The 21,506-nt window shown below is 45.6% G+C and overlaps 1 protein-coding gene across 4 annotated transcripts in view; it reads right to left on the reverse strand.

Moving 5' to 3' along the window:
* The window catches only part of EBF1 (EBF transcription factor 1), a 490,083-nt gene that overhangs the window by 73,625 nt on the left and 394,952 nt on the right, over positions 1 to 21,506 (reverse strand). For 3 of the 4 annotated variants that reach the window (XM_073649881.1, XM_073649880.1, XM_073649877.1), the window contains exons 9-10: positions 17,272 to 17,405; positions 9,666 to 9,792 (exon numbers count right to left, since the gene is read on the reverse strand). In XM_073649881.1, coding sequence (XP_073505982.1) covers positions 9,666 to 9,792; positions 17,272 to 17,405 — 261 coding nt within the window. The remainder of the gene's footprint in view (positions 1 to 9,665; positions 9,793 to 17,271; positions 17,406 to 21,506) is intronic. The other variant, XM_073649879.1, reaches the window with a different exon arrangement.

Raw genomic sequence — 21,506 nt, forward strand, 5'->3', positions numbered from 1 at the left:
CTGATTATATTAGCATTGATTTCTGATTCCTGGATCTCATCTCCCCCAGAACGAAGCGCAGAGCAGACACTTAAAAGCTAAATAATCAGAAGTAATGCTTCTGAGGTTTAAAGTGGAAGACTGACACAATATATTGGGCCTTTGAAAGTGTCTGCGTGCCGGTGAGAATACACAGCGGTGCATGCTAGAGACACATGTAATGGAGGGCATAATTCCTCGTCTGCACACCTTGTTTAACCCCTCGACACTGGCACCAAGCTGGATAAGTGGAAGTCTGGGTGTCTGCCTTTGTTAGACGTCTAAAGTCGGGTCCTCAATTACCCGAACTTACTAATCACCTCTCAAACCGTCTGACGTGAAATCATTAAACCATCATCTTCAGCTTTGTTCCCAGACACATAGGAAGCGCCAATTTATCTGCTTCACCCTACACAGTGGTAATGCCATGTGCTTACTACTTTCTAAATGTAATAGTATTTCAGTAAATTGGGCTTTACATTACAATTGAGCTTTACATTAAAATTGGGCTTTACATTACAATTGGGCTTTACGTTACATCGGCCAAAACCAAAGCCCCTTCTATTTGGCTGGTGTGAGCTACTTTGCAAACCTTTTTTTTTTTTCCATGTAGCATTGCCTTGAAAATAAGTCTCCATAAAAAGTTGGGTCTTTTCAAATTCCCCTGAACAGTATACTGGGAAAACTCTAATCCAGAAGTTCTTTCCGGGACGGATAATATGAAGAAGCAAGGGAAACCAATTACGTAACTTCTCTAATTAAAAACAAAGTGATAGCAGCAAATTTGATGTCATCCTATTGCCTTTGGCTGCCATCCTGGAGGCTTTCTACACTTCTAGAATAACACACAATACATTCTTGTAAAGAATCTGATAATCCAAAACATTTCATAATCTGGCACATATTATATCCCATGAATGCGCTAGTGAAGAAATTATAAATTGTATTGTAATGAGTTGGAATTCAACCACGGAAACATCTGCATGTTTCCTCATATATTCCAAAAATAAAGTCAATACTAATTCTTACCAACTACAGTTGAGCAAAAAGTTTTGCCAAACCCTGGTCCATCAGCCACATTGGTAGTCGCCAGAGCTCCAAAAACCTGCCGGCATCTCCGGCACCTCTTCTGATTAATAGGTCCTCGTTATCATGCCGCATCAAGCCTACTAATCGGAAGAGACACCAGCAATGCCAGCAGGTAGGAAGAGGACTAGTTTGGTGGTAGTAGACTACCGACGAGAATCCAACTCTATTGCCAACTGTTCTGGAATTTTTTGGGAGTCTGACTCCCAAAAAATGCGGATTTCGCCCAGCCTCTCAGAAAAGTCCGAACATTTTACGGAAGCCTGATGATAACTTTTGTAAATTCGAGTGTCTAAGGGAGGAGGACACATAGATGTTGAGGGAGCAGGGAATGGGCATGACTACTTCTAAATGGGACATGGCTATGGTCAATGACTTCACTCACCTCCCTTATACTAGCCGGTAAATTTTGGCAAGTACATATGTTTAGGAGATTACATTGGGAGCCACAGGAAGACAAATAGAGACAATCTGAGATATATGTTGGTGAATATATATATATATATATATATATATATATATATATACTAGCTATTGAACCCGTTCTACGCCCGGGTGGCAAGCATTTTTATTGGTATATGGTCTCCCATGCTGGTATGTGCTGCCCCCCTCCTGGTGTTTGCGCTACCCCCATCCTGTCTCCACCATCCTATCCTGGTATGCATGGAACCCCTCACCCCCAATCCTGGTATGCGCGGCACCCCTCACCCCCAATCCTGGTATGCGTGGCACCCCTCATCCAAAATCCTGGAATGCGTGGCACCCCTCATCCCAAATCCTGGTATGCATGGCACGCCTCATCCCCAATCCTGGTATGCGTGGCACCCCTCATCCCTCATCCTGGTATGCGTGGTACTCCTCATCCCTATCCTGGTATGCATGGCACCCCTCACCCCTATCCCGGTATGCATGGCACCCCTCACCCTCAATCCCGGTATGCATGGCACCCCTCACCCCCAATGTCGGTATGCATGGCACCACTCATCCCCAATTCCGGTATGCATGGCACCCCTCATCCCCAATCCCAGTATGCATGGCACCCTTCACCCCCAATCCCGGTATGCATGGCACCCCTCACCCCCAATCCTGGTATGCATAGCACCCCTCACCCCCAATCCCGGTATGTATGGCACCCCTCACCCCCAATCCCGGTATGCATGGCACCCCTCACCCCCAATCCCGGTATGCATGGCACCCCCCACCCCCAATCCCGGTATGCATGGCACCCCCCACCCCCAATCCTGGTATGCATGGCACCCCTCACCCCCAATCCCGGTATGCATGGCACCCCTCATCCCCAATCCCGGTATGCATGGCACCCCTCATCCTTATTCTGGTGTGCATGGCACCCCTCATCCCCAATCCCGGTATGCATGGTACCCCTCATCCCCAATCCCGGTATGCATGGCACCCCTCATCCTTATCCTGGTATGCATGGCACCCATCACCCCCAATTCCGGTATGCATGGCACCCCTCACCCCCAATCCCGGTATGCATGGCACCCTTCACCCCCAATCCCGGTATGCATGGCACTCCTCATCCCCAATCCCGGTACGCATGGCACCCCCCCACCCCCAATCCCGGTATGCATGGCACCCCCCACCCCCAATCCTGGTATGCATGGCACCCCTCACCCGCAATCCCGGTATGCATGGCACCCCTCATCCCCAATCCCGGAATGCATGGCACCCCTCATCCTTATCCTGGTATGCATGGTACCCCTCATCCTGGTATGCATGGTCCCCCGCATTCCTATCCTGGTATGTATGGTACCCCTCATCCCTATTCTGGTATGCATGGCACCCCTTACCCCCCAATCCTGGTATGCATGGTCCCCTCACCTCCCAATCCTGGTATGCATGGTCCACTCGCCCCCCAATCCTGGTATGCATGGTCCCCTCACTCCCCAATCCTGGTATGCATGGTCCCCTCACCCCCCAATCCTGGTATGTGTGGTCCCCTCATCCCTTTCACGCTGTACACACATAAAAAAAAAATAAACACTTATACTCACCTTTCTTCCCTGTGCTCCAGCGCTGCTGTGTCCTGTTCTGCCGGAGACAGGGGAGGAGTGCGGCGCCGGAGCACCGCGCTGTCCGGCGCCATTTTGCTCAAGACACACTGCAAATGTGTCTTAAGTAAAATGGCGCCGGATAGCGCTACGCGCATGCGCCGATCCGACGCCTCATTCCTGCCCCGATCTCCGGCGAAGAGAGGCGCCGCGGCAATGCTCTTCCTGGTCAGGTAAGTATGTAAATATGGCGCCGGAGATCGCGGTATGCGTTCAGTGTCTACGCATACCGTGATCTCCAGCGCCATACACTCCTCTTACCTGTAACGGCTGGATGCCTGCTTCTGTCTGGAGCCAGACTGCGCGTCACGCATGAGCAGACTATAAAGGCTTCAGACAGAGACACGCATATCCCGTTATATTATAGATATGTATATATATAGCCACTGGGTCTTAGCTCTGGAGCTTTCAGAATCAAGAGATCCCTAGGAGTATGTTCACACAGCATCTTTTGCCAGCTGTTAAAAACATCTATTTTTCAAACAGAAGAATAGGGATCGCTCCTTGTCTCTGGCATTTTCTCTGCGTTTTGTAATACTGAAGCATTTTTTTTGTTAGCTATTTTTGGTCGTTTCCTGAACCGCATCGTTAACGATTTTTTTTTACACCAACAATTTTGGTCAATATTTTTCCATCATATTTTGAGCGCGTTTTCATTGGAATTTTTCTGACGTTTATTAAAATCCATGAAGCAATGAGTAAAACGCTGGCGGTTTTGGAAGCAAAATCGCTTACGAAATGTTCGAAAAGATGCCTAGGCATCTTTTTAACCTTCCTATTGACTTCTATTGTATGGAGTGTATCCCTAGCTGAAAATGCCCAAAGAATGGATATGTCACTTCTGCTTGGCATCTTTGTAAGAGTTTAAAAGATGCTCAAAACTCTGAATATATGAACAGCAATTCATTTTTCCATAGAAATGATCATTTCGTGAGCGCTTATTCTGTCCTTTTTTTTTAGTGCAGCCACTCGAAAACAGCTTGGATAAAGAAGTCTTGTGAACAGAACCTAAAGATGATGTATAGTCTTTAATCGTAGACACTCCGACAAGTTTTGCTTCCTCTTTAATGGTTTACCCGCACATTTTTTAGTGCCTTTGCCTGGTTCTGTACTTTTCAAATGAATGGATCTGAGCTACAATACCAGGCACAGGCACAGAAAAATGTACGGAACTGTGCCTGCAGACATGGATGGGGATGCGCTGCTCATTGTACCACTGTGACCCCCTTCACGAAGTTGTTTGGTAGCTGTGCCAACGATTCAGACCCCCATGCATCTGATATTTATGATCGATCCGAAGGATAGGCCAACAATATCAAACCCTATAGAGGAGTTGTCCCATATTCTTTCTTCATTAGTGCACTCTCCCCTGTCTTCTGGCTTCCTGCTTGTCAGGGATTGGTGTGCTTCTGAAGATTGACCGTTTGGACCATCGGGATGGCCAAAATTTGAAGGGAGGGAAAGCATCGGAGGAACACAGTGGCACTGAAGTTGGCCTAGATCTGGCAATCCATCCAGATTCGGAGCAGCACTTGCAAGCTCTACAGCAAAGAGCTTGTAAGCTCCTTCCCCAAGAGTCCGGCCACCTCTTATAGACAGCAACTGTGACCAATATCCTAGGCAATAAACTATAAAATAAAGAATCCTCCCATCCTTCAGAATGGAAAGTTGCACTTTGCAATTTTGCCCATTTAGCCCCAGTGTTTTACACCAGTTTGTATAAATGGCCTCTCCTTGGTGAGATTAATGCTTTCGACCCAAGAATAGAAGGGCTGAATGGTTATAACACACAACAGCAGTCAGCAAAAAAATAGCAGATTGAGGCCATTTTCTGGCGGCGTAGTAGAAGCCTCTTCAGATGACGTCCCTATATCTCAGAATGCGGCAGACAGATGTACACGCTGTGACACAGACAACTCTCCAGGCAGTTAGATGTTTTATCCTCGCCATTTAGCAGAAAGCAGAAGTGAGAAGTGGTAAAACCTTTAATAAACTCAGGGCAGCCACATTCTGCAAGAAAAGGGGCAGCTGGGAGCCGACAGACAGGGACCAAACGCCAGATTGTAACCGTTTTATTGCTTTCTCTCCTCATAAATTTCACATTTTGGAAGTTAAGTGTAGATTGAGGTTTGTGGCTTGTTTAGAAAAGGAACCAAATTTTGGTTTTTTAAGTTTTCAACCTGCGACTAAAAGCGGCAGCTGTGTCTCTGACACTTGTAAAAGGCCGGTCCTGATTTGTGAGCATTGTGAGTCCCGGTACTAGAAGAGAATTGGTCCAAAGTGCCTGATTAGGAAACAGCTGCAGATTTCGGAGAGAAGGAAAGCCAGGTGGAGCAGGTAACAAGACGCCTGAAGACTAGAATTGGCCCCAAATATAGTTACATACCATATTATATAATTTTTGTCATGGTGTACAACTACGTTGAGACACATAAGCCTATTTTTTGGAGGGAAACATTCATAAATCTGAAGGTCTGGATTTTTGGCATCTCACCCAAATGGAGTAATTGAGAAGAACAAAGATTTTTTGAGTCGTGAACAAAATTAAAATAAAATACAATTTTAGCCTTCCTTCTGCTGTTGTTAGATCCCCCGAATCCAAACAAGAGGCTGTGATACTACTTTTTATTTAACCCATACTTTCCAACACTAAGGAAAGTCCTGTTGGAAGGGCATAACATACAGCGAACAAAACAGGTGGCATAATACTTTTTCCCCCGGAGCCTTGCCAGTTCTCAGGGCGTGCCGGTCCCCGTCTATTTCACCTTCCAATAGCATTGTTTTTTAGGAGTATTTGACATTTTAGGAGTATTCAGTGGTTATCAGGAAATTTGCCAAATCTTCCAAGAGTCTAAGGGCTCTCGCCTTTACAACGAGTTTCGTGGACATTTAGGAAGAGTTGGCAAAAATGTTCTAGCCCTTGTTATCCCAGTAGCACCAAAAAATCTAAATTCGAACATTGGGACAATTTTCCTTTCCCTGTTTTATGGACATGTTTGAAGAGAATCTCTGCTTAGATGGATAACTTCCATGATGGCAGGTCCAGCATGAGGTCTAAAAAGCCCAGGCCAGGCTTTTGTCTTTTTATCTCCCCCGGACGGAGAATTGTCATTTCCATACGAGAACATCGGACCTATGTAATGATATGGAATTTACAGAGCAGTCACATGATCAAATAAAACCTAAGAAGATGTCACGGATTGCTGGGCTTTTGGGGAACCCATTGAGATCTGGGTAAGTATGCTTTATGCTTTTCAAGCAGAGGTTAGAGTAGAAACGGGGTCAACTAGGGTAGACCTGAAATGGCCTTATGCACACCAACATAGGTGAAGCTGGCTTGGTGTTCTGTCCTCAAAAACTTGGGAAATATATGGTGCAGTATGGTTACGCCATGATTCACTTGATGGTATACTGCCTTATATTTTTATAGACTATGGCAAAATCTACATTAAGTTTGCAATTTTTGCCCTCTTAGTCTAGATTCATTTGTTCTCAACATAAAGTCTCTTTAGAGAAAACTTAGCCAAACCTACTACTTTTAGAGTGACCAACCCACCATGAAATGTGTACGGTGGTCTTCTGACTCTCACCCGCTAAATAATGTTGGAGGAGAGAAGATTTGGCATGTTGAACTTTAGCACCTGATCCTTTTAATCTCCCGGAAGATTAAGGTGTCTGTCCACTGCTTACGACCCTTCCAGATTGATAAAACACAAATGATCATTTGGCCGACAGGTATCTAATATATATGGGCATCTTAAGATTAGAAGTCCTCGTTGGGATGGGGAACGTACAGTTTGTAGTTTACTGCAAGAGCAAAAGGCACAAGAAAGAGTCCAAGAGTTTGATTAGTTGACATCGGCAACTGAACATTTGGTCAAGGAGTCCTCGATTCTTAAACAAGCACCAAATGAGTATTTAACTGGTGCCAACCTTCAATTATTCATTGACCCTTGTGAAAGGCCAGGTCTCCACTGGAGTGATGGACACATATTCCAGGGGGTTTCATCCACTGGGAAATCGCTGTTAGGATGTCAGTGGTATAATTACCCCTATGTCAAGTCATAGAGGATGAAAAAGGAGCCGTCCTGTCACAGTGGGAAGGTGACAGTGAGTTTGGCCATGGCTGTCTCGGATCTGTTTCCTATTTCTTGGTCAGAGGCTACGATCCTTCCTATCCACCCCCCTCTCCACCTCCTTCTGAGCTCTGCGGTGTCCATGTAACGAGACCATGGAGCCAAGAGCTAATGAGAAGAAGAACGTGTGCTTCTGTCCTCTGGATCAATACACACAGCGGCACGCACCAGACTCCCCCCTTTTCCACCGCTTCATTTTTCTTCTTCCTACAGATGAGTCGTGTTATTATTTTCACGGGGTCGATATCCCTACAACCTTTTTTTTTATTATTTTATCCGCTGCTCTATAAATTTTCTGATTACTTTAAAGAGTGAGGGACTCAGGTTAAGGCTTTAATTCTTGTGGAATACCAAAAAAACCTAAGCCCTTCACAAAAAAAACCCCAAGGTGAATGATATTAACCCTTCTATTACCATTGGGAAAGTATCTTTAAAATACACTTGGGATCCATGTTTGGCAAAAAAAAAGTACTAAACCTGGTCATTTTAGCTAGTTATTATCAATAAAGCATCAGATAAAGTTGAGCCACCAGACCAGGACCCTATGAACCTCCACTGTAACCTTCTGACAACTAGGCGCGATGTCATGCATACTTCTACAATAATTTCCCATTGGATTTACTAATCAGAAGGGAGGGAGGTAAGTGGAGGTTCACAGGGATCTATTGCCATCGTGGCCTCTCGACCAGGATCCTATGAATCTTTTTGGACAACTCCAGCAGCAACCAATTAAATTCTTGCTTTTACTGAGCAGGGTGAACGTATCGCTTACAGCCATTTTATATTCGGTTACTTTGACCCATTTCTTTAAATTTAAAGGTAAATTCTGGTCTCAAAAATAAAAAAATCCATCTCGGTCATGTGATGGACGCAAAAGTGCACTGCGGTGAAGTGGTTCTGGAGAGACAATACAGTGACCTCGGAGTCTCTCCGCAGTCTCCTAGACAGTGGCTGGAGATGGGTTTATTCTCTCTTGAGTCTCTTCGCACAGATGATGAATGAAGTTTCTACATTGGGATGTTATTGGCTTTGTGCTTGTCGATATGTTTGTGTTGGCCTCAGCTCCTCTATGATTGATCTTTATTTCCCGGCTGATCAGTTATTAAGAGGGAACAGCCAGGGGCAGACGGCGGTAGATACAGAACAAGTGCCTGCTAACTAGTCTATGTACAGGTTATATGCTATGTGTATCCGTAGTGTGTAAGCAGCAGGTCATTTACTGGGATCTAATGTAATGCTGGTTCGTACCACATTGATATACTCAGTCGCATGAATATCGTCAATTTAAAGGGTTTGTCCTTTCCTTAGGATAGGTCATCAATATCACATCCAGGTCCAAAATTAGACGCTCTCACTCAGTGTCAGACTGGGGTGCCAAGAGCCCAACAGGAACATTGACTTTGAGGGTCCACTGTAATATGCAAATATTACATTGCCCGCATTCATTCTTCTATATAATAATAATAATTTAATAATTTCTATATAATATCATTTCTATATAATAATAAACTGGATAGTTTCTTAAATGAATGAAGAGATGCTGCTTTTGTTTGTACATAGTCAATCAAATGTATTGTGCCATCTACTGCTCATTTAGTGTGGTGGGGCCTACCAGGGGATTCTCCGGTTCTCCGATGGGCCAGTCTGACTCTGCTTCCACTGATAAGCTGCTTGCAGTCCTCAATCCGAGCAGATGTATAGAGCTGGAACTCCACAGCTCTGCACACTGTCTAGTTTCCTTTCTGGGGGAACTGCAGTACAGGTCAGGTAAATGGGACCTGACCTAAAAAGCAGCACAGTGTACAAAGCTGTGAAGTATACATCCAGCCACCTGTGGAACTAAGGACACCAGATGGTGCTTGGTGCTGGATGTTGGACTACCACTGATCTGCTATTGATGATCATCAATGTATAAGTCCTGGACAACCTTCTTAATTACTCCACCTCTACTCCCCAAGCACAGATATGACAAGTCCATGAAGCTTACCTGTGTAGATGAATTGAAGGGGTTGTCCAAGACTAAGGACACCTGATGGTTCTGGGTGCCAGATGTTGGACTACCACCGATCTGATATTGATGATCATCAATGTAAAAGTCCTCGACAACTTCCTTAATTAATTCACCCTCTGACCCCCCAAGCACAGATATAAGACAAGTCCATGAAACTTACCTCTGTAGATTAATTGAAGGGGTTGTCCAAGACTAAGGACACCTGATGGTGCTGGGTGCTAGATGTTGGATTACCATCGATCTGATATTGATGATCATCAATGTATAAGTCCTGGACAACCTCCTTCATTACTCCACCTCTACTCCCCAAGCATAGATATAAGACAAGCCCATGAAGCTTACCTGTATAGATGAATCGTCCAGGTGTTCCTTTGCAGAACTGCTTGGATTTGTAGGATAATGTAACTTCCACCACTCCAGGGATATGTCTGGGAGGGGTCTGCACGCGGATGGCATGAGGTGTGATTAACTGTAGAAACAAAGCAAATTACAATAAGCCAATGAAGGGATAGTTGTTATGTTTCCGATCCTCCGTTACGTCTCTGTGACACATCTTTATAAATAAAGGCACAAAAGACGCAATTAACTTGTCAGTGTTACTTTTTATGCAGCACGTGGGAGACGATGACAATATATCTCAAGCGCAAAAGTGTATCTGGCACAAATTGTTTTAATAGTGGGGTAACTTTAATTCCAGGATAAAAGTCATAAGTTTGGTTTACACGAACCGACCGGCGTCATTTAACCATGAGCAGAGAGCGATGGTAATAGATCGGGTTGCCCATGTTTCGGCAGCACAAATCCTGTTAACACAGGACCATGTGCTGCCGAGAACGATGACGTTCATTGTGTGATCCACAGCTTGTTTAGAAAGCAAGATAATCATGAGTGAACATTTCTAGAAACGCTCGTTCATGATCGCTAAGGGGATCGGTAAAGCTGTGAATGTGAATCCCCATCTTTGACACCATGGCATTTTTAGATACAAGTGATTCTGTGCTGATTAATTTTTTAAAATTAATCTTTATATTCATTGGAGCTCGATTTTTCTGATACAAAGGTCAAAATCCCCTGACAGACATTTTTAAAACTACCCCCTTCACTCTTTACACAAGACTGCATGACTGCAGAGGTTAATAGGGCCACCCACTTGACTCTTTACACAAAACTGCATGACTCCAGAGGAGATGAGGACCACCCCCCTGACTCTTTACACAATACTACATAGCTCCAGACGACAAAAGGACCAATCCCTTGACTCTTTGCACAAGATTGCATGACTCCCGAAGAGACCAGGACCACCCCCTTCACTCTTTACACAATACTACATGACTCCAGAGGACACAAGGACCAATCCCTTGACTCTGTATACAAGACTGTACGACTCTAGAGGAGACCAAGACCAATCCCTTGACTCTTTACACCAGACTGTATGACTCTAGAGGAGACCAAGACCACCCCTTGACCCTTTACACAACCCTACATGACACCAGCGGAGACTAGGACTACTCCTTTGACCCTTTCCACAAGACTGCATGACTCCAGAGGACTTCAAGACCACCCGCTTAACTCTTTACACAAGACTGCATAACTCCAGAGAAAACCAGGACCACCCGTTTGACTCTTTACACAAGACTGCATGACTCCAGAGGACACCAAGACCAACTCCTTGACCCCTTAACACAAGACACTAGAACCAATCCCTTGTACTTTAACATAAGACTGCATGACTCCAGAGGACACCAGGACCACCCACTTGACTCCTTACTACTTTGTAACTGTATTTTTTTTCTTTTTGCTCAAGGCTCATTTCAGCGAGGGAAATATCTTTTATTACTGAATTGATTATGACTCCCCAATAAGCCTACAGGATGAAGGACCTCGTTTTGTACAGTGCAGCAGAAACTGTCGGTGCCATATGAGAGATCTTTCTTTAAAACTAGAAATGGACAAAAATTATTGTTGTCCTTTCAGAGAACAGTAAAAAAGTCTCCTCTATTAAGAAAAAAAAAAAACCAGTGAAATCCAACAGCATGAGGGACAAAGTGTGAGAATAGCAAAGAGATGAATCTCAAGTTTCACAGCGAAGAACAAGCCGGCAGCGTGGATTGCAACCACATGTGAAACAGGATAGGTGGGGGGTCAGCAGAAGCCAGGAAAACCCAAATGTATCAATTAGCCCACATCTCCAGCTCTTCTCGCCCCTAAAACGTCAGGAATTCAGTGCTCTGAATCTCATTAGCTGCGCCCTTTTTTTCTAATAAATGTATCAGAGCCGCGACCCCAACACGTGTAATGTGCCGGATAACAATGGCGCTCGGCACCGCTCTCGAAACCCGGGAATTGTAAGGAGTTTCCTTGTTAGGAGGCTTTTTTATGCTACAAAGCTCTCTGTAATATAGGATTTTTGCACTTTGCCTCCCGGTTATATCAGAAGTGCTCCCTCGCTGTCTTCACTCGTCTCGCTTGGCGCTGCGTATTGTCCTGCCGGTTGGGGATTTCTGAATGGGATCCTGACAAAGATTTCCCACTGACTAGGAATGCAAGGCGATTCCCTCTTTGTCGCAAGACGAGACAATGATTAACTGTACTTTTCTGATACAATCTCTGTGTCGCTCTCCAAAGCTTTCTTGTTCTTAGCTTAAAAATCTGATTCTAAAAGGGACAATGGTGTAAAGTAAACTTTCAAGAAACATTATCTTATCTTGTATTGCTCATATCATATATGTAACTTTATCTACCACTTGTAAGAAGCCTTCGATATCACAAACTATGCCGATCCAAGGTCTTTTGTGACCCTCAAACCTTTTATTCTCAGGGGAGAAAGCCGCTATCAGACAGCTCTGACAGTGACTGAGAACAAAAGGATCAATAGTTAAAGGGAAGTTATTATCAGAAAATGACCTATTGATTAAATGATTTTTTTTTGTATTGAAAGTATTTTTTTTAAAACATTTTTGGTATTTTTTTTTTACATAGCACAATCTATATTAAAAATAAAAAAAAATAGAAATCTTGCAATTTTCACACTGGCCACCGGGGCTTTTTTTAGACTTGTACTTCCTTTTGTTTCAGGAAACAACATGTGTACATAGCTACAATGAACTTATCTTTTGTATTAAAGGGTCTAATGAACATGTGCAAAGGTCATTGTGAAGATAGGGTGAGCAGAGAGAGTTGTGAAGTCACCCATTGTGATTGGTGGTGTATAGAGGTGTTACCTATTGTAACATACCTGGTGGCGCCCTTGCATGGTGGTCCATCTCCCACTGTGCAAGAGCGCGCACTTGATCTCCAGTCCAGAATGTCTCTCTGGCTTCCCTCCATGCTGTCTGTTTCTGCTGCTTAAGGGCGGCGCCCGATCACTTCCTGCTTTTTGTACCTGCTGTGGGTCACACCCCTTGTGCGTCCTCAGCCTATTGCTGTCTGTCACCTGGTATATAACCCAGCTGCTCCAATCAATCCCTGCCTGAGCATTATGCTTCATTCAGTGTGTGCTTGCACTCTGAAGGTGCCAGGTCCCGTTCTGTGTTTCTCTTGTCTGCCTATCCTGGAGGCTGTATTTCCAGGCCTGTCTGAACACGCTCCTAGCCTGTTCCCCCCGCCTTCTAGGGGCCGATTACCTAGACCCGCTCCTGTATCTTGTCTGTCCTGTCTGAACACGCTCCTAGCCTGTTCCTCCCGCCTTCTAGGGGCCGATTACCTAGACCCGCTCCTGTATCTTGTCTGTCCTGTCTGAACACGCTCCTTGCCTGTTCGTCCCGCCTCTCTGGGGGCCGTATTCCCAGACCCGCTCCTGTATCCCGCTGCAGTGTCGGTCTCTTCCGTACACTCAGTTCCAGTCTGAACTCTCTCCTATCCTTTACCTGTTTTGCCTCTATGTCCGTTCCTTTCCTTTTTCTGCAGAGTCTGAACTCGTACCTAACTCCTGCTTGTTGTCTCTGTACTTCCGTTTGTGAGTTTGTGGTCCACTCGCTGCTTCACTGCGGGTGCCCTGTGGGTGTCTGGCTCTGCCTTTCCCTTCCTGTCTGTTCCGTGTGAACAGAGCCCTGTCCGTCCTGCTCTGACCCTTTTGCTCACTGCTCCGGCAGCCTTGCTCCGCTCTGACCCTTTTGCTCACTGCTCCGGCAGCCTTGCTCCGCTCTGACCCTTTTGCTCACTGCTCCGGCAGTCTCGCTCCGCTCTTATCCTTTTGCTCACTGCTCCGGCAGTCTTGCTCTGACTCCTTGCTCACTGCTCCAGGCGGCCTCGTCCTGCTCTGACTCCTTGCTCACTGCTCCGGCAGTCTCACTCAGCTCTGACCCTTTGCTCACCGCTCCTGGCGGTCTCGTCCTGCTCTGCTCTTGCTCACCGCTCCTGGCAGTCTCGTCCTGCTCTGTTCTTGCTCACCGCTCCAGGCGGTCTCGTCCTGCCCTGCTCTTGCTCACCGCTCCAGGCGGTCTCGTCCTGCCCTGCTCTTGCTCACCGCTCCAGGCGGTCTCGTCCTGCCCTGCCCTGCTCTTGCTCACCGCTCCGGGCGGTCTTGTCCTGCCCTGTTCTCGCTCACCTCTCTGGGCGGCCTCACTCTGCTGTGTTTGTCCGCCACATCTGTGGTTCTGTTCCAGGGTCCCAGTGTGTACTGGGTCCTGTCCCGCCTGTGTTCCTGCCTGCTAGTGCCTTCCTGTCTGCACTCTAGCCGTGCTTGCCTGTACCCCCCTGCCTGCATACCCGCCTGCCTGCATACCAGTCGTGCCTGCCTATTCCCACCAGTCTGTGTGCCAGCCTAACCAGTCTGTTCCTGTATTCCCCTGTGTGGGTCAACAGCCGTGTCCGGGGTCTGTCCTGGAGTAGCACCTGGTCCCTCTGCTCGGTTCCTCCTTGGTGCACTGGCGTCGTATGCCGTCGTGCGACCCTGGTCGGATCGGGTGAATACCTAGTTACGCCCCTCCAGGCATTCACTCTCCGGCACGGTCCAGTGGAATCACACGCACACGCCGCTCAGCCCGGGCGTGTGCATTACACCTATCATTGTAATCCTGCCTCTGCTGGTAAAAAAAAAGCTCCTGTAAACTCTTCCTGAAAGGATAGGAAATACCTTGTTATCCTGAAAATAAGCCATAACATGTTTTTACCGGATTGTTGCAGTATGCTTGAAATATAAGCCCTACTTCAAAAATAAGCCCTAGTTATAGTCAGGACTGGCGTTTGGGGGAGAGGAGTAAACTGGTTGACTTTCAAGGGCCCCCAGCATTTCTATTCTGAGCTTAATACTGCTTAAGGACCTTTGGTAACATCACAGCCATGTGTCCAGATGGCACCAAAGGTCCTATAACTGCAGGAGTCTAGAGGAACTGAAGAGGTGACACATATACCGTATGTGTATATTTACATGTGTATGTATGTGCAGTGTGTGTGTATATCACTCGCCCCCTGGGCCATGGGGCACGCGGATCCGGGCGATAGGGGAACGATGGTGGTAGTAGTGGCGGCCCGGTCCCGCGGCTCAGGGTGGTCAGACCAATGGTAGTCTGCTACTGTACTTTAGATAATGTCCGACTACGCCACCCGTGGATTGCGGTTATTAGGAACCGCCGCTGCAAGGCAGTCCGCTGGGGCCGATGATGAATGCAGCTGGGATGGTGTGACTCCCCACGGGAAGAGTGCGGCCCCAGGGCAGTGTAGTGGATGGTGGGAGTGATGGTGGTGAGAGTCCCAGTACCGGTAGTGCCGGAGGAGGGAAAAAGCACACAGACAACGTACTGCAGTCCAGGGTCTTTACTCACGGTTAATATCCAAGTCACTTCTGCAGGGAATGACTGCCCGAGCCGTGCTGCGTCCACCAGGTGAGGGGCTCGGTCAACTCCCAGGCAGTTCAGGAGCATGGCACAGGACCCCCTTTAATCCTTTCTCTGGCCTGCCTCACCAGTGACCCACTTTTGTCCAGCTGCCGCGGACTCGTGCGGTTAAACGTGGGCCCCGTCCTCCGCTGTCCTATATGGTGCCTTCCTAGCAGGTTTGATGAGGTGTCGCACCAATAAATGATCACGGCGACCGGTCTTTGGCTGAGGGTAGTTTCTCCTCCACCAACTTGGGATCCGGTACCCTTAATCTGCCTGACCCTTCACCCTGGATTCTCGTGGGTTCTTAGGGTCCCTTCCACCTTCTTGTTCCTGAGCCCTTCTGTTTCTCTCTCTCTTCTCCTTCTTTCCTGTTCTGTCTTCTCCTCCTTCCCTTGGCCTCTTCTCCAGGCCCACTTCTCCTTCTCCTCTTAGGCTCCGGCCTCTTCTCTAGGCCTGCCTCTGGAGCAGCACTCAGCCTGAGCTGCTGCTCCCTGTCAGCTCTCCTCTCCTCACAGACTGAACACTGTTCTAAGATGGTGCCCACCTTTTATACCTCCCTCTGACCATGAGCCCAGGTGACCAGCAACCAATGAGCTCCTATCTACGCTCAGGAACCAACCCCTATCTGCCCCTACAGCACTGGGTGTTCCACCCCCCTCCCCACTCCAGGCAGGGACATAGTCGGTCGTGCCTGCACTTCTGTCTAGTGGGAGCACCGTTGAGCTGTCCCTCGGAAATGGGGTGTGTGTGGTGCATGCAGCTAACTGAGCCCTGGTCCACACTCCATCCTTACCCGGGAGTGGAATATCACACCTCTGGACTGAGGTGCAATACCCCTGTGGCAACCGAACCCTCGGGGCGCTACATATACATGTGTATGTATGTGCAGTGTGTGTGTATACATATGTATGTATGTGCAGTGTGTGTATACATGTGTATGTGCAGTGTGTGTCATGATATGATTATATTTGAATAAATGTTGATTTATGTTGAATTGATGAGATGTTGAATTATTTATTTTTTATTTATTTAATGCAATTTTTTGTTAGTTGGATTTATAATATTTATTTTTGCTGTTTAGTTTTCCTCTAGTTTGTTTTTTTGTGTGTTTTTCGTTTTTACATGCTTATTTTTGTGTGCTTCATTATTGAATGTTTCCCTATTGGTGTTTTGTATCCATTGGGATAATTGGTTCCCATCCATTTAAATAGGTTTCCCCAAATATTTTCACTTTATCCTATGATTAGGGCGGTAGTCACACCAGAAACGCATCAGATTTTACATTTTTCACATGGATCCACTTATTTTAATGAAAATCTAAATAAAGATAATTGTTGGATGTGCCACTGTTTTCCCCTTTTCTTCCCAACACGGGTGAAAGGGCATCTAAACTGTATAGATCAGGGGTCCCAACAAGTATCTAATGGACCCCTGATGTGTGGCTCCTGACTGTTTTCTCATGTGAGTGGCTGTATGGCATCCACAGTGGGTATTACTACTTAGTAAAGGGTCACTTCGGACATTATTACTTGATAAGGGGCATTATAATTTTAATGGGGGCATTATTACTTTATAAGTGGCCCTTAGGCCATTACTACTTTATGAGGGGATGCTCAGGGGATTATTAATTTCTAAAGGGCCTTCTGGGGCATTATTACTCTTTAAGGGGTTATTTGGGGCATTATTACTTAATAGGGGGGGACTTGTGGAACTATTATTATGTAAGGGGTCACTGAGGGCCTTATTACTTCATAATGGGGGAACTTATTACTTTATAAGGGGGCATTTACAACAGTATAAGGGGGCACTCACGGAATTATAAATTGCAAAGGTGCACACATGGGGATTCCATAATTTGTCTATAATTCTAGAAGTGGACATTGCCATATTAGTGAAACTTTTGCCATGTACATTTTGCCATGTTCATTTGGCAATGAACTTGATTCTCTCAAAAACTAGATCACAATTTTTAATTTGGTAATTTTGGTGAAATTGTCTTTTCTATGAATATATTTTAAGATTATTATTTTATAACTGATCACTTTTTTGATTTTGTTTTCTTGTCGCTTAGGACCTAATCCCCCTCGCTAAAAAAAAACATGTCCCAGTAACTTTTAGGAAACACCTACCTCGCTCCAGACCAGCATGGTGCCGAATATGACCTGTAAGCCATCAAAGAAATTGTCTCCTATAATGATGACGGTGGCGCCTCCGGTGGTCCATCCTTCGCTTGGACTGATCGCTTTGATACATGGTGTAGCTGCTTTCGAAAAGACAAAAATGGGTAGAAAGAGGCGCTGCATTATTATACCGAGCACTCAGCACTGCATATAGTAAGACATTACCATCTACTCTAAGTTAAAAAGACACAATATACTATAAGATGAGGGATGTGTGGAGCATAGGATAGAGAGATAGATGGATAGATGGATACTATACTGTAGATAGATGGATGGATAGATAAGATAGATAAGTGGAGCATTGTCTTTCAAGTGTTGTATACTGTACTTGTTAATAAATAAATAAATGAAAAAAACTACGTGGGGGTCCACCCTATGTTTTATAACGAGCCAAGGTAAAGCAGACAGCTGTAAGCTGGTATTTTTAGACTGAGAAGGGCCAGACAACCATGGACCTTCCCATCCTGATAATATCAGTTCACAGCTGTCTGCTTTGCCTTTGCTGGTTCTAAAAAATGGGGGGGGGGGGCCTAAAAAAAAGACGTAGGGTTCCCCCTATTTTTGATAACCAGCAAAGGAAAAGCAGACAGCTGTGAGCTGATATTATCAGGCTAGGAAAGACCATGGTTATTGGGCCCTTCCCAGCCTAAAAATACCAGACAGTAGCCGCCCCAGAATTGGCGCATCACATTATATGTGCCAATTCTGCCACTTTGCCCGGCTCTTCCAGGATGCCCTGGTGCAGTGGCAATCGGGGTAATAGTTTTTGGGGTTGATGTCACCTCTGTAATGTCAGTTGGCATCAGGGGTTAGTAATGGAGAGGGGTCTATCAGACACCCTCATAACTAGCCCCGTATTTAAAAATAAAAAGATACACACACACAGGAAAAAAAAGATTAATTGAATAAAGACTCCCCGACACATTCCCTGGTTCACCCATTTATTTAAAAAAAAATAATCCCCACAGGTCCGACGTAATCCATGGCGTTCCCACGACGTCCACCGATTTTCTACTGCAACCTATGGAGCGTTGTTCTGAGAATGACACTTCATAGGTCACTCATGGTCATGTCTCACGAGTGATGACATCAGTAACTCAGTAGCGTCATCGCCCCTGAGACATGACCGAGAGTGACCTATGGAGCCTCGAGAACGCTCCTGCAGGTTTGTTGTCCCGAAATGGACAGTGTTCTCATTCACTGACTGGGAGCAGACATTTTCAATATGGTGTGAAATTGAAACAAGTAAGGCCCGATTAGTCATTTGCGTTTTTTTTATGTAACTCTTCTTTCTTTGCTTGTGATATTCATTGATATATTTTTCACCAAATTGTTCAAAATGGCGCACGCGGTTCATAAATTTTGTGCAAAATAAAAAATTCTCCTTCATTTTACTTTTTACCTTTTTTTATGACTTGTTGGTGCAAAAAAGTCTCATGTTCTCCTAAAATGTCACAAAAGTTGCGCTAAAATTCCAGGTGGACTGCAGTACATTTGCGCAATAAAAAATTGCGATATATTAAAAAACAGAAACTGATGAATCAGCCGAAAATATCTGGAAACTCCAAACCCCGACTGCAATGATAAACCAAAAAAACCCCCCAGGAGATCATATATAAAATAGACTTTAAAAACAGCACAAATTAAAAGAAACATAAGGTGCAAGCGAAAACAGGCAAAAGACGCCAAAAACTAGACATTAAAAAAGGCGTAAAGGCAAGAATAAATCAAGCCCAAAGTGTATCGGAAAGTGTAGAATGGAAGAAAACACATAGATTGGTGAAGGCCTGACCATTGAGACCCTCACTGATCGTACAAGTGCGCTGTCACTCTGTTCACCCTTTATGGGACTATCAGAGATAGCAGACGACCTGTTACCTGGTTAGAAATGACCACTTTTGCACTTATTTTATTCCTACCACTCCCCTGAGTATTATGTTTTTATTTTTTTTTAAATCCGCCATATGGTTCCAGAGATATCAACCTTTTTAAAAGGGAGTGTGGCTCACAGGATCCTCGGGGGCGTGTCTTTAGATGATCCGCATAATTATCCTCTATGAGCCACGCCCCTTTGTAAAGACCGTAAAAAGTAGCACTGTATAAAAATACCCATATCTCTAGAACCGTACGGCGGATTTAAAAAAAAAACAAAAAATAGAATACTCAGGGGAGCAGTGGGAATAAAATAAGAGCAAAAACTGGTCACTTTTTATCTGTGATAGTTGTTGGTTTTAGATGTTGGATCCCATCTGATCTACTGGTGATCACTGATCCTGTGGTGAGAACTTGTAGTAACTTAATCCCTTTAACTCATACAAAATGAGAAAACTCTGGTATAATAAAACTTGTAAATATTAATAAAAAGTTAAATAACCTGTTTTTTAGGACCGAATCCCGTGTCATTGGGATCGCCAGCGCTGTACGGAGGCATCAGGCGTTTCTAATGATGTGTCACTTTGGTCCGGACAGGCACATTGTACAGTAATAAATAATTCTCTGGTAGTCGCGGGATAAATGCTCCGGCGCCTTTTTTTTTTGTTAAAACATCAGAGGAGAACCCCCTCCTCTTCAATCTGTGACAATAACATGATTACAGCCACCATTTAGCATAATAGTCCTGAATAGCTGATAGCGTATTGGAGAGTTAAAATGGAAATTATCAAGTAGCTCCTCTTTGTTAAAATAATGATCACTTCACAAATAAAAGCTTTTATCCCAAATGTACCATGCAGCCGGAAAATGCAAATTTTACCCGTGATGGCTGGCGCCGCTTATTAAATATTACCGTGCCCTGCCTGTTTAAGGACCCCTTCAGTGCGCTGGCTTATGAAAGCCATGTAAATGTCATTTTGTCTCTCCTGCAGCTGATCTGGCGTGTTAGCGTTCCTACGAGGCATCATCAAAGGCCACGAGCTCGGGGATTTGTTAGGCAAATACCGACAAGTGCTAAAAATCTAACAGATTAAGTGGTTTACATTTCATTTATAGGAGGTGAACTTTGTCTAGCGGACGTGTAATATTTACTGGCGTGCAAGAAAAAGGCAGAAAGACGGGTCGCGGTGATAGGAAAAATTAAAGGGGGCTTAAATGGCGAACAAAGGGGCTTGGTTGGAAAACTGCAGAGTTTAAAAATGGGAAATATACAGAACACAATTCATGTAATTCAGCATCAGATGATCAGTTACTTAGCAATTACGCTAATGTACTAAGACTATGAAGAGGTCCCGTCCACTCTCCTGACATGGCTGTGGTAGTAACAACCGGGGAATTCTCAGCTGTGCCTCTGTTATCCCTCCCAAAAATATAGGAATCAACTGATGAAGTTTTACCATTGTCCTTGTCTATATGGGCTGTCCGTGCAATGCAATGGGGGATGTCGGTGCAATGCAATGGGGGATGTCCCTACAGTGCAATTGGGGATGTCCCTACAGTGCAATGGGGGATGTCCCTACAGTGCAATGGGAGATGTCCCTACAGTGTAATGGGCGATGTCCCTACAGTGTAATGGGGGATGTCCCTACAGTGCAATGGGGGATGTCCGTGCACTGCAATGGGAGATGTCCCTACAGTGTAATGGGGGATGTCCCTACAGTGCAATGGGGGATGTCCGTGCACTGCAATGGGAGATGTCCCTACAGTGCAATGGGGGATGTCCATACAGTGCAATGGGGGATGTCCCTGTACTGAAATGGGTGATGGCCCTGTAATGTAATGGGGGATGTCCCTACAATGTAATGGGGGATGTCCCTACAGTGCAATGGGGGATGTCCGTGCACTGCAATGGGAGATGTCCCTACAGTGTAATGGGGGATGTCCATACAGTGCAATGGGGGATGTCCCTGTACTGAAATGGGTGATGGCCCTGTAATGTAATGGGGGATGTCCCTGTACTGAAATGGGTGATGGCCCTGTAATGTAATGGGGGATTTCCCTGTACTGTAATGGGGGATGTTCCTGTACTGTAATGGGGGATGTTCCTGTACTGTAATGGGGGATATCACTGTAATGTAATGGGGGATGGCCCAGCACTGTAATGGGGGATGGCCCTGCACTGTAATGAAGGATGTCTGTGCACTGCAATGGGGGATGGCCCTGTACTGCAATGGGGGATGTGCCTGTACTGTATAATGGGGATGTCCTGTACTGCAATGGGGGATGTCCCTGCACTGTAATGGGGGATGTCC

This window comes from Phyllobates terribilis, unplaced genomic scaffold, assembly GCF_046119375.1.
Source record: "Phyllobates terribilis strain yellow unplaced genomic scaffold, ASM4611937v1 Scaffold_10__3_contigs__length_209671492, whole genome shotgun sequence".
Classification (NCBI taxonomy): Eukaryota; Metazoa; Chordata; class Amphibia; order Anura; family Dendrobatidae; genus Phyllobates; species Phyllobates terribilis.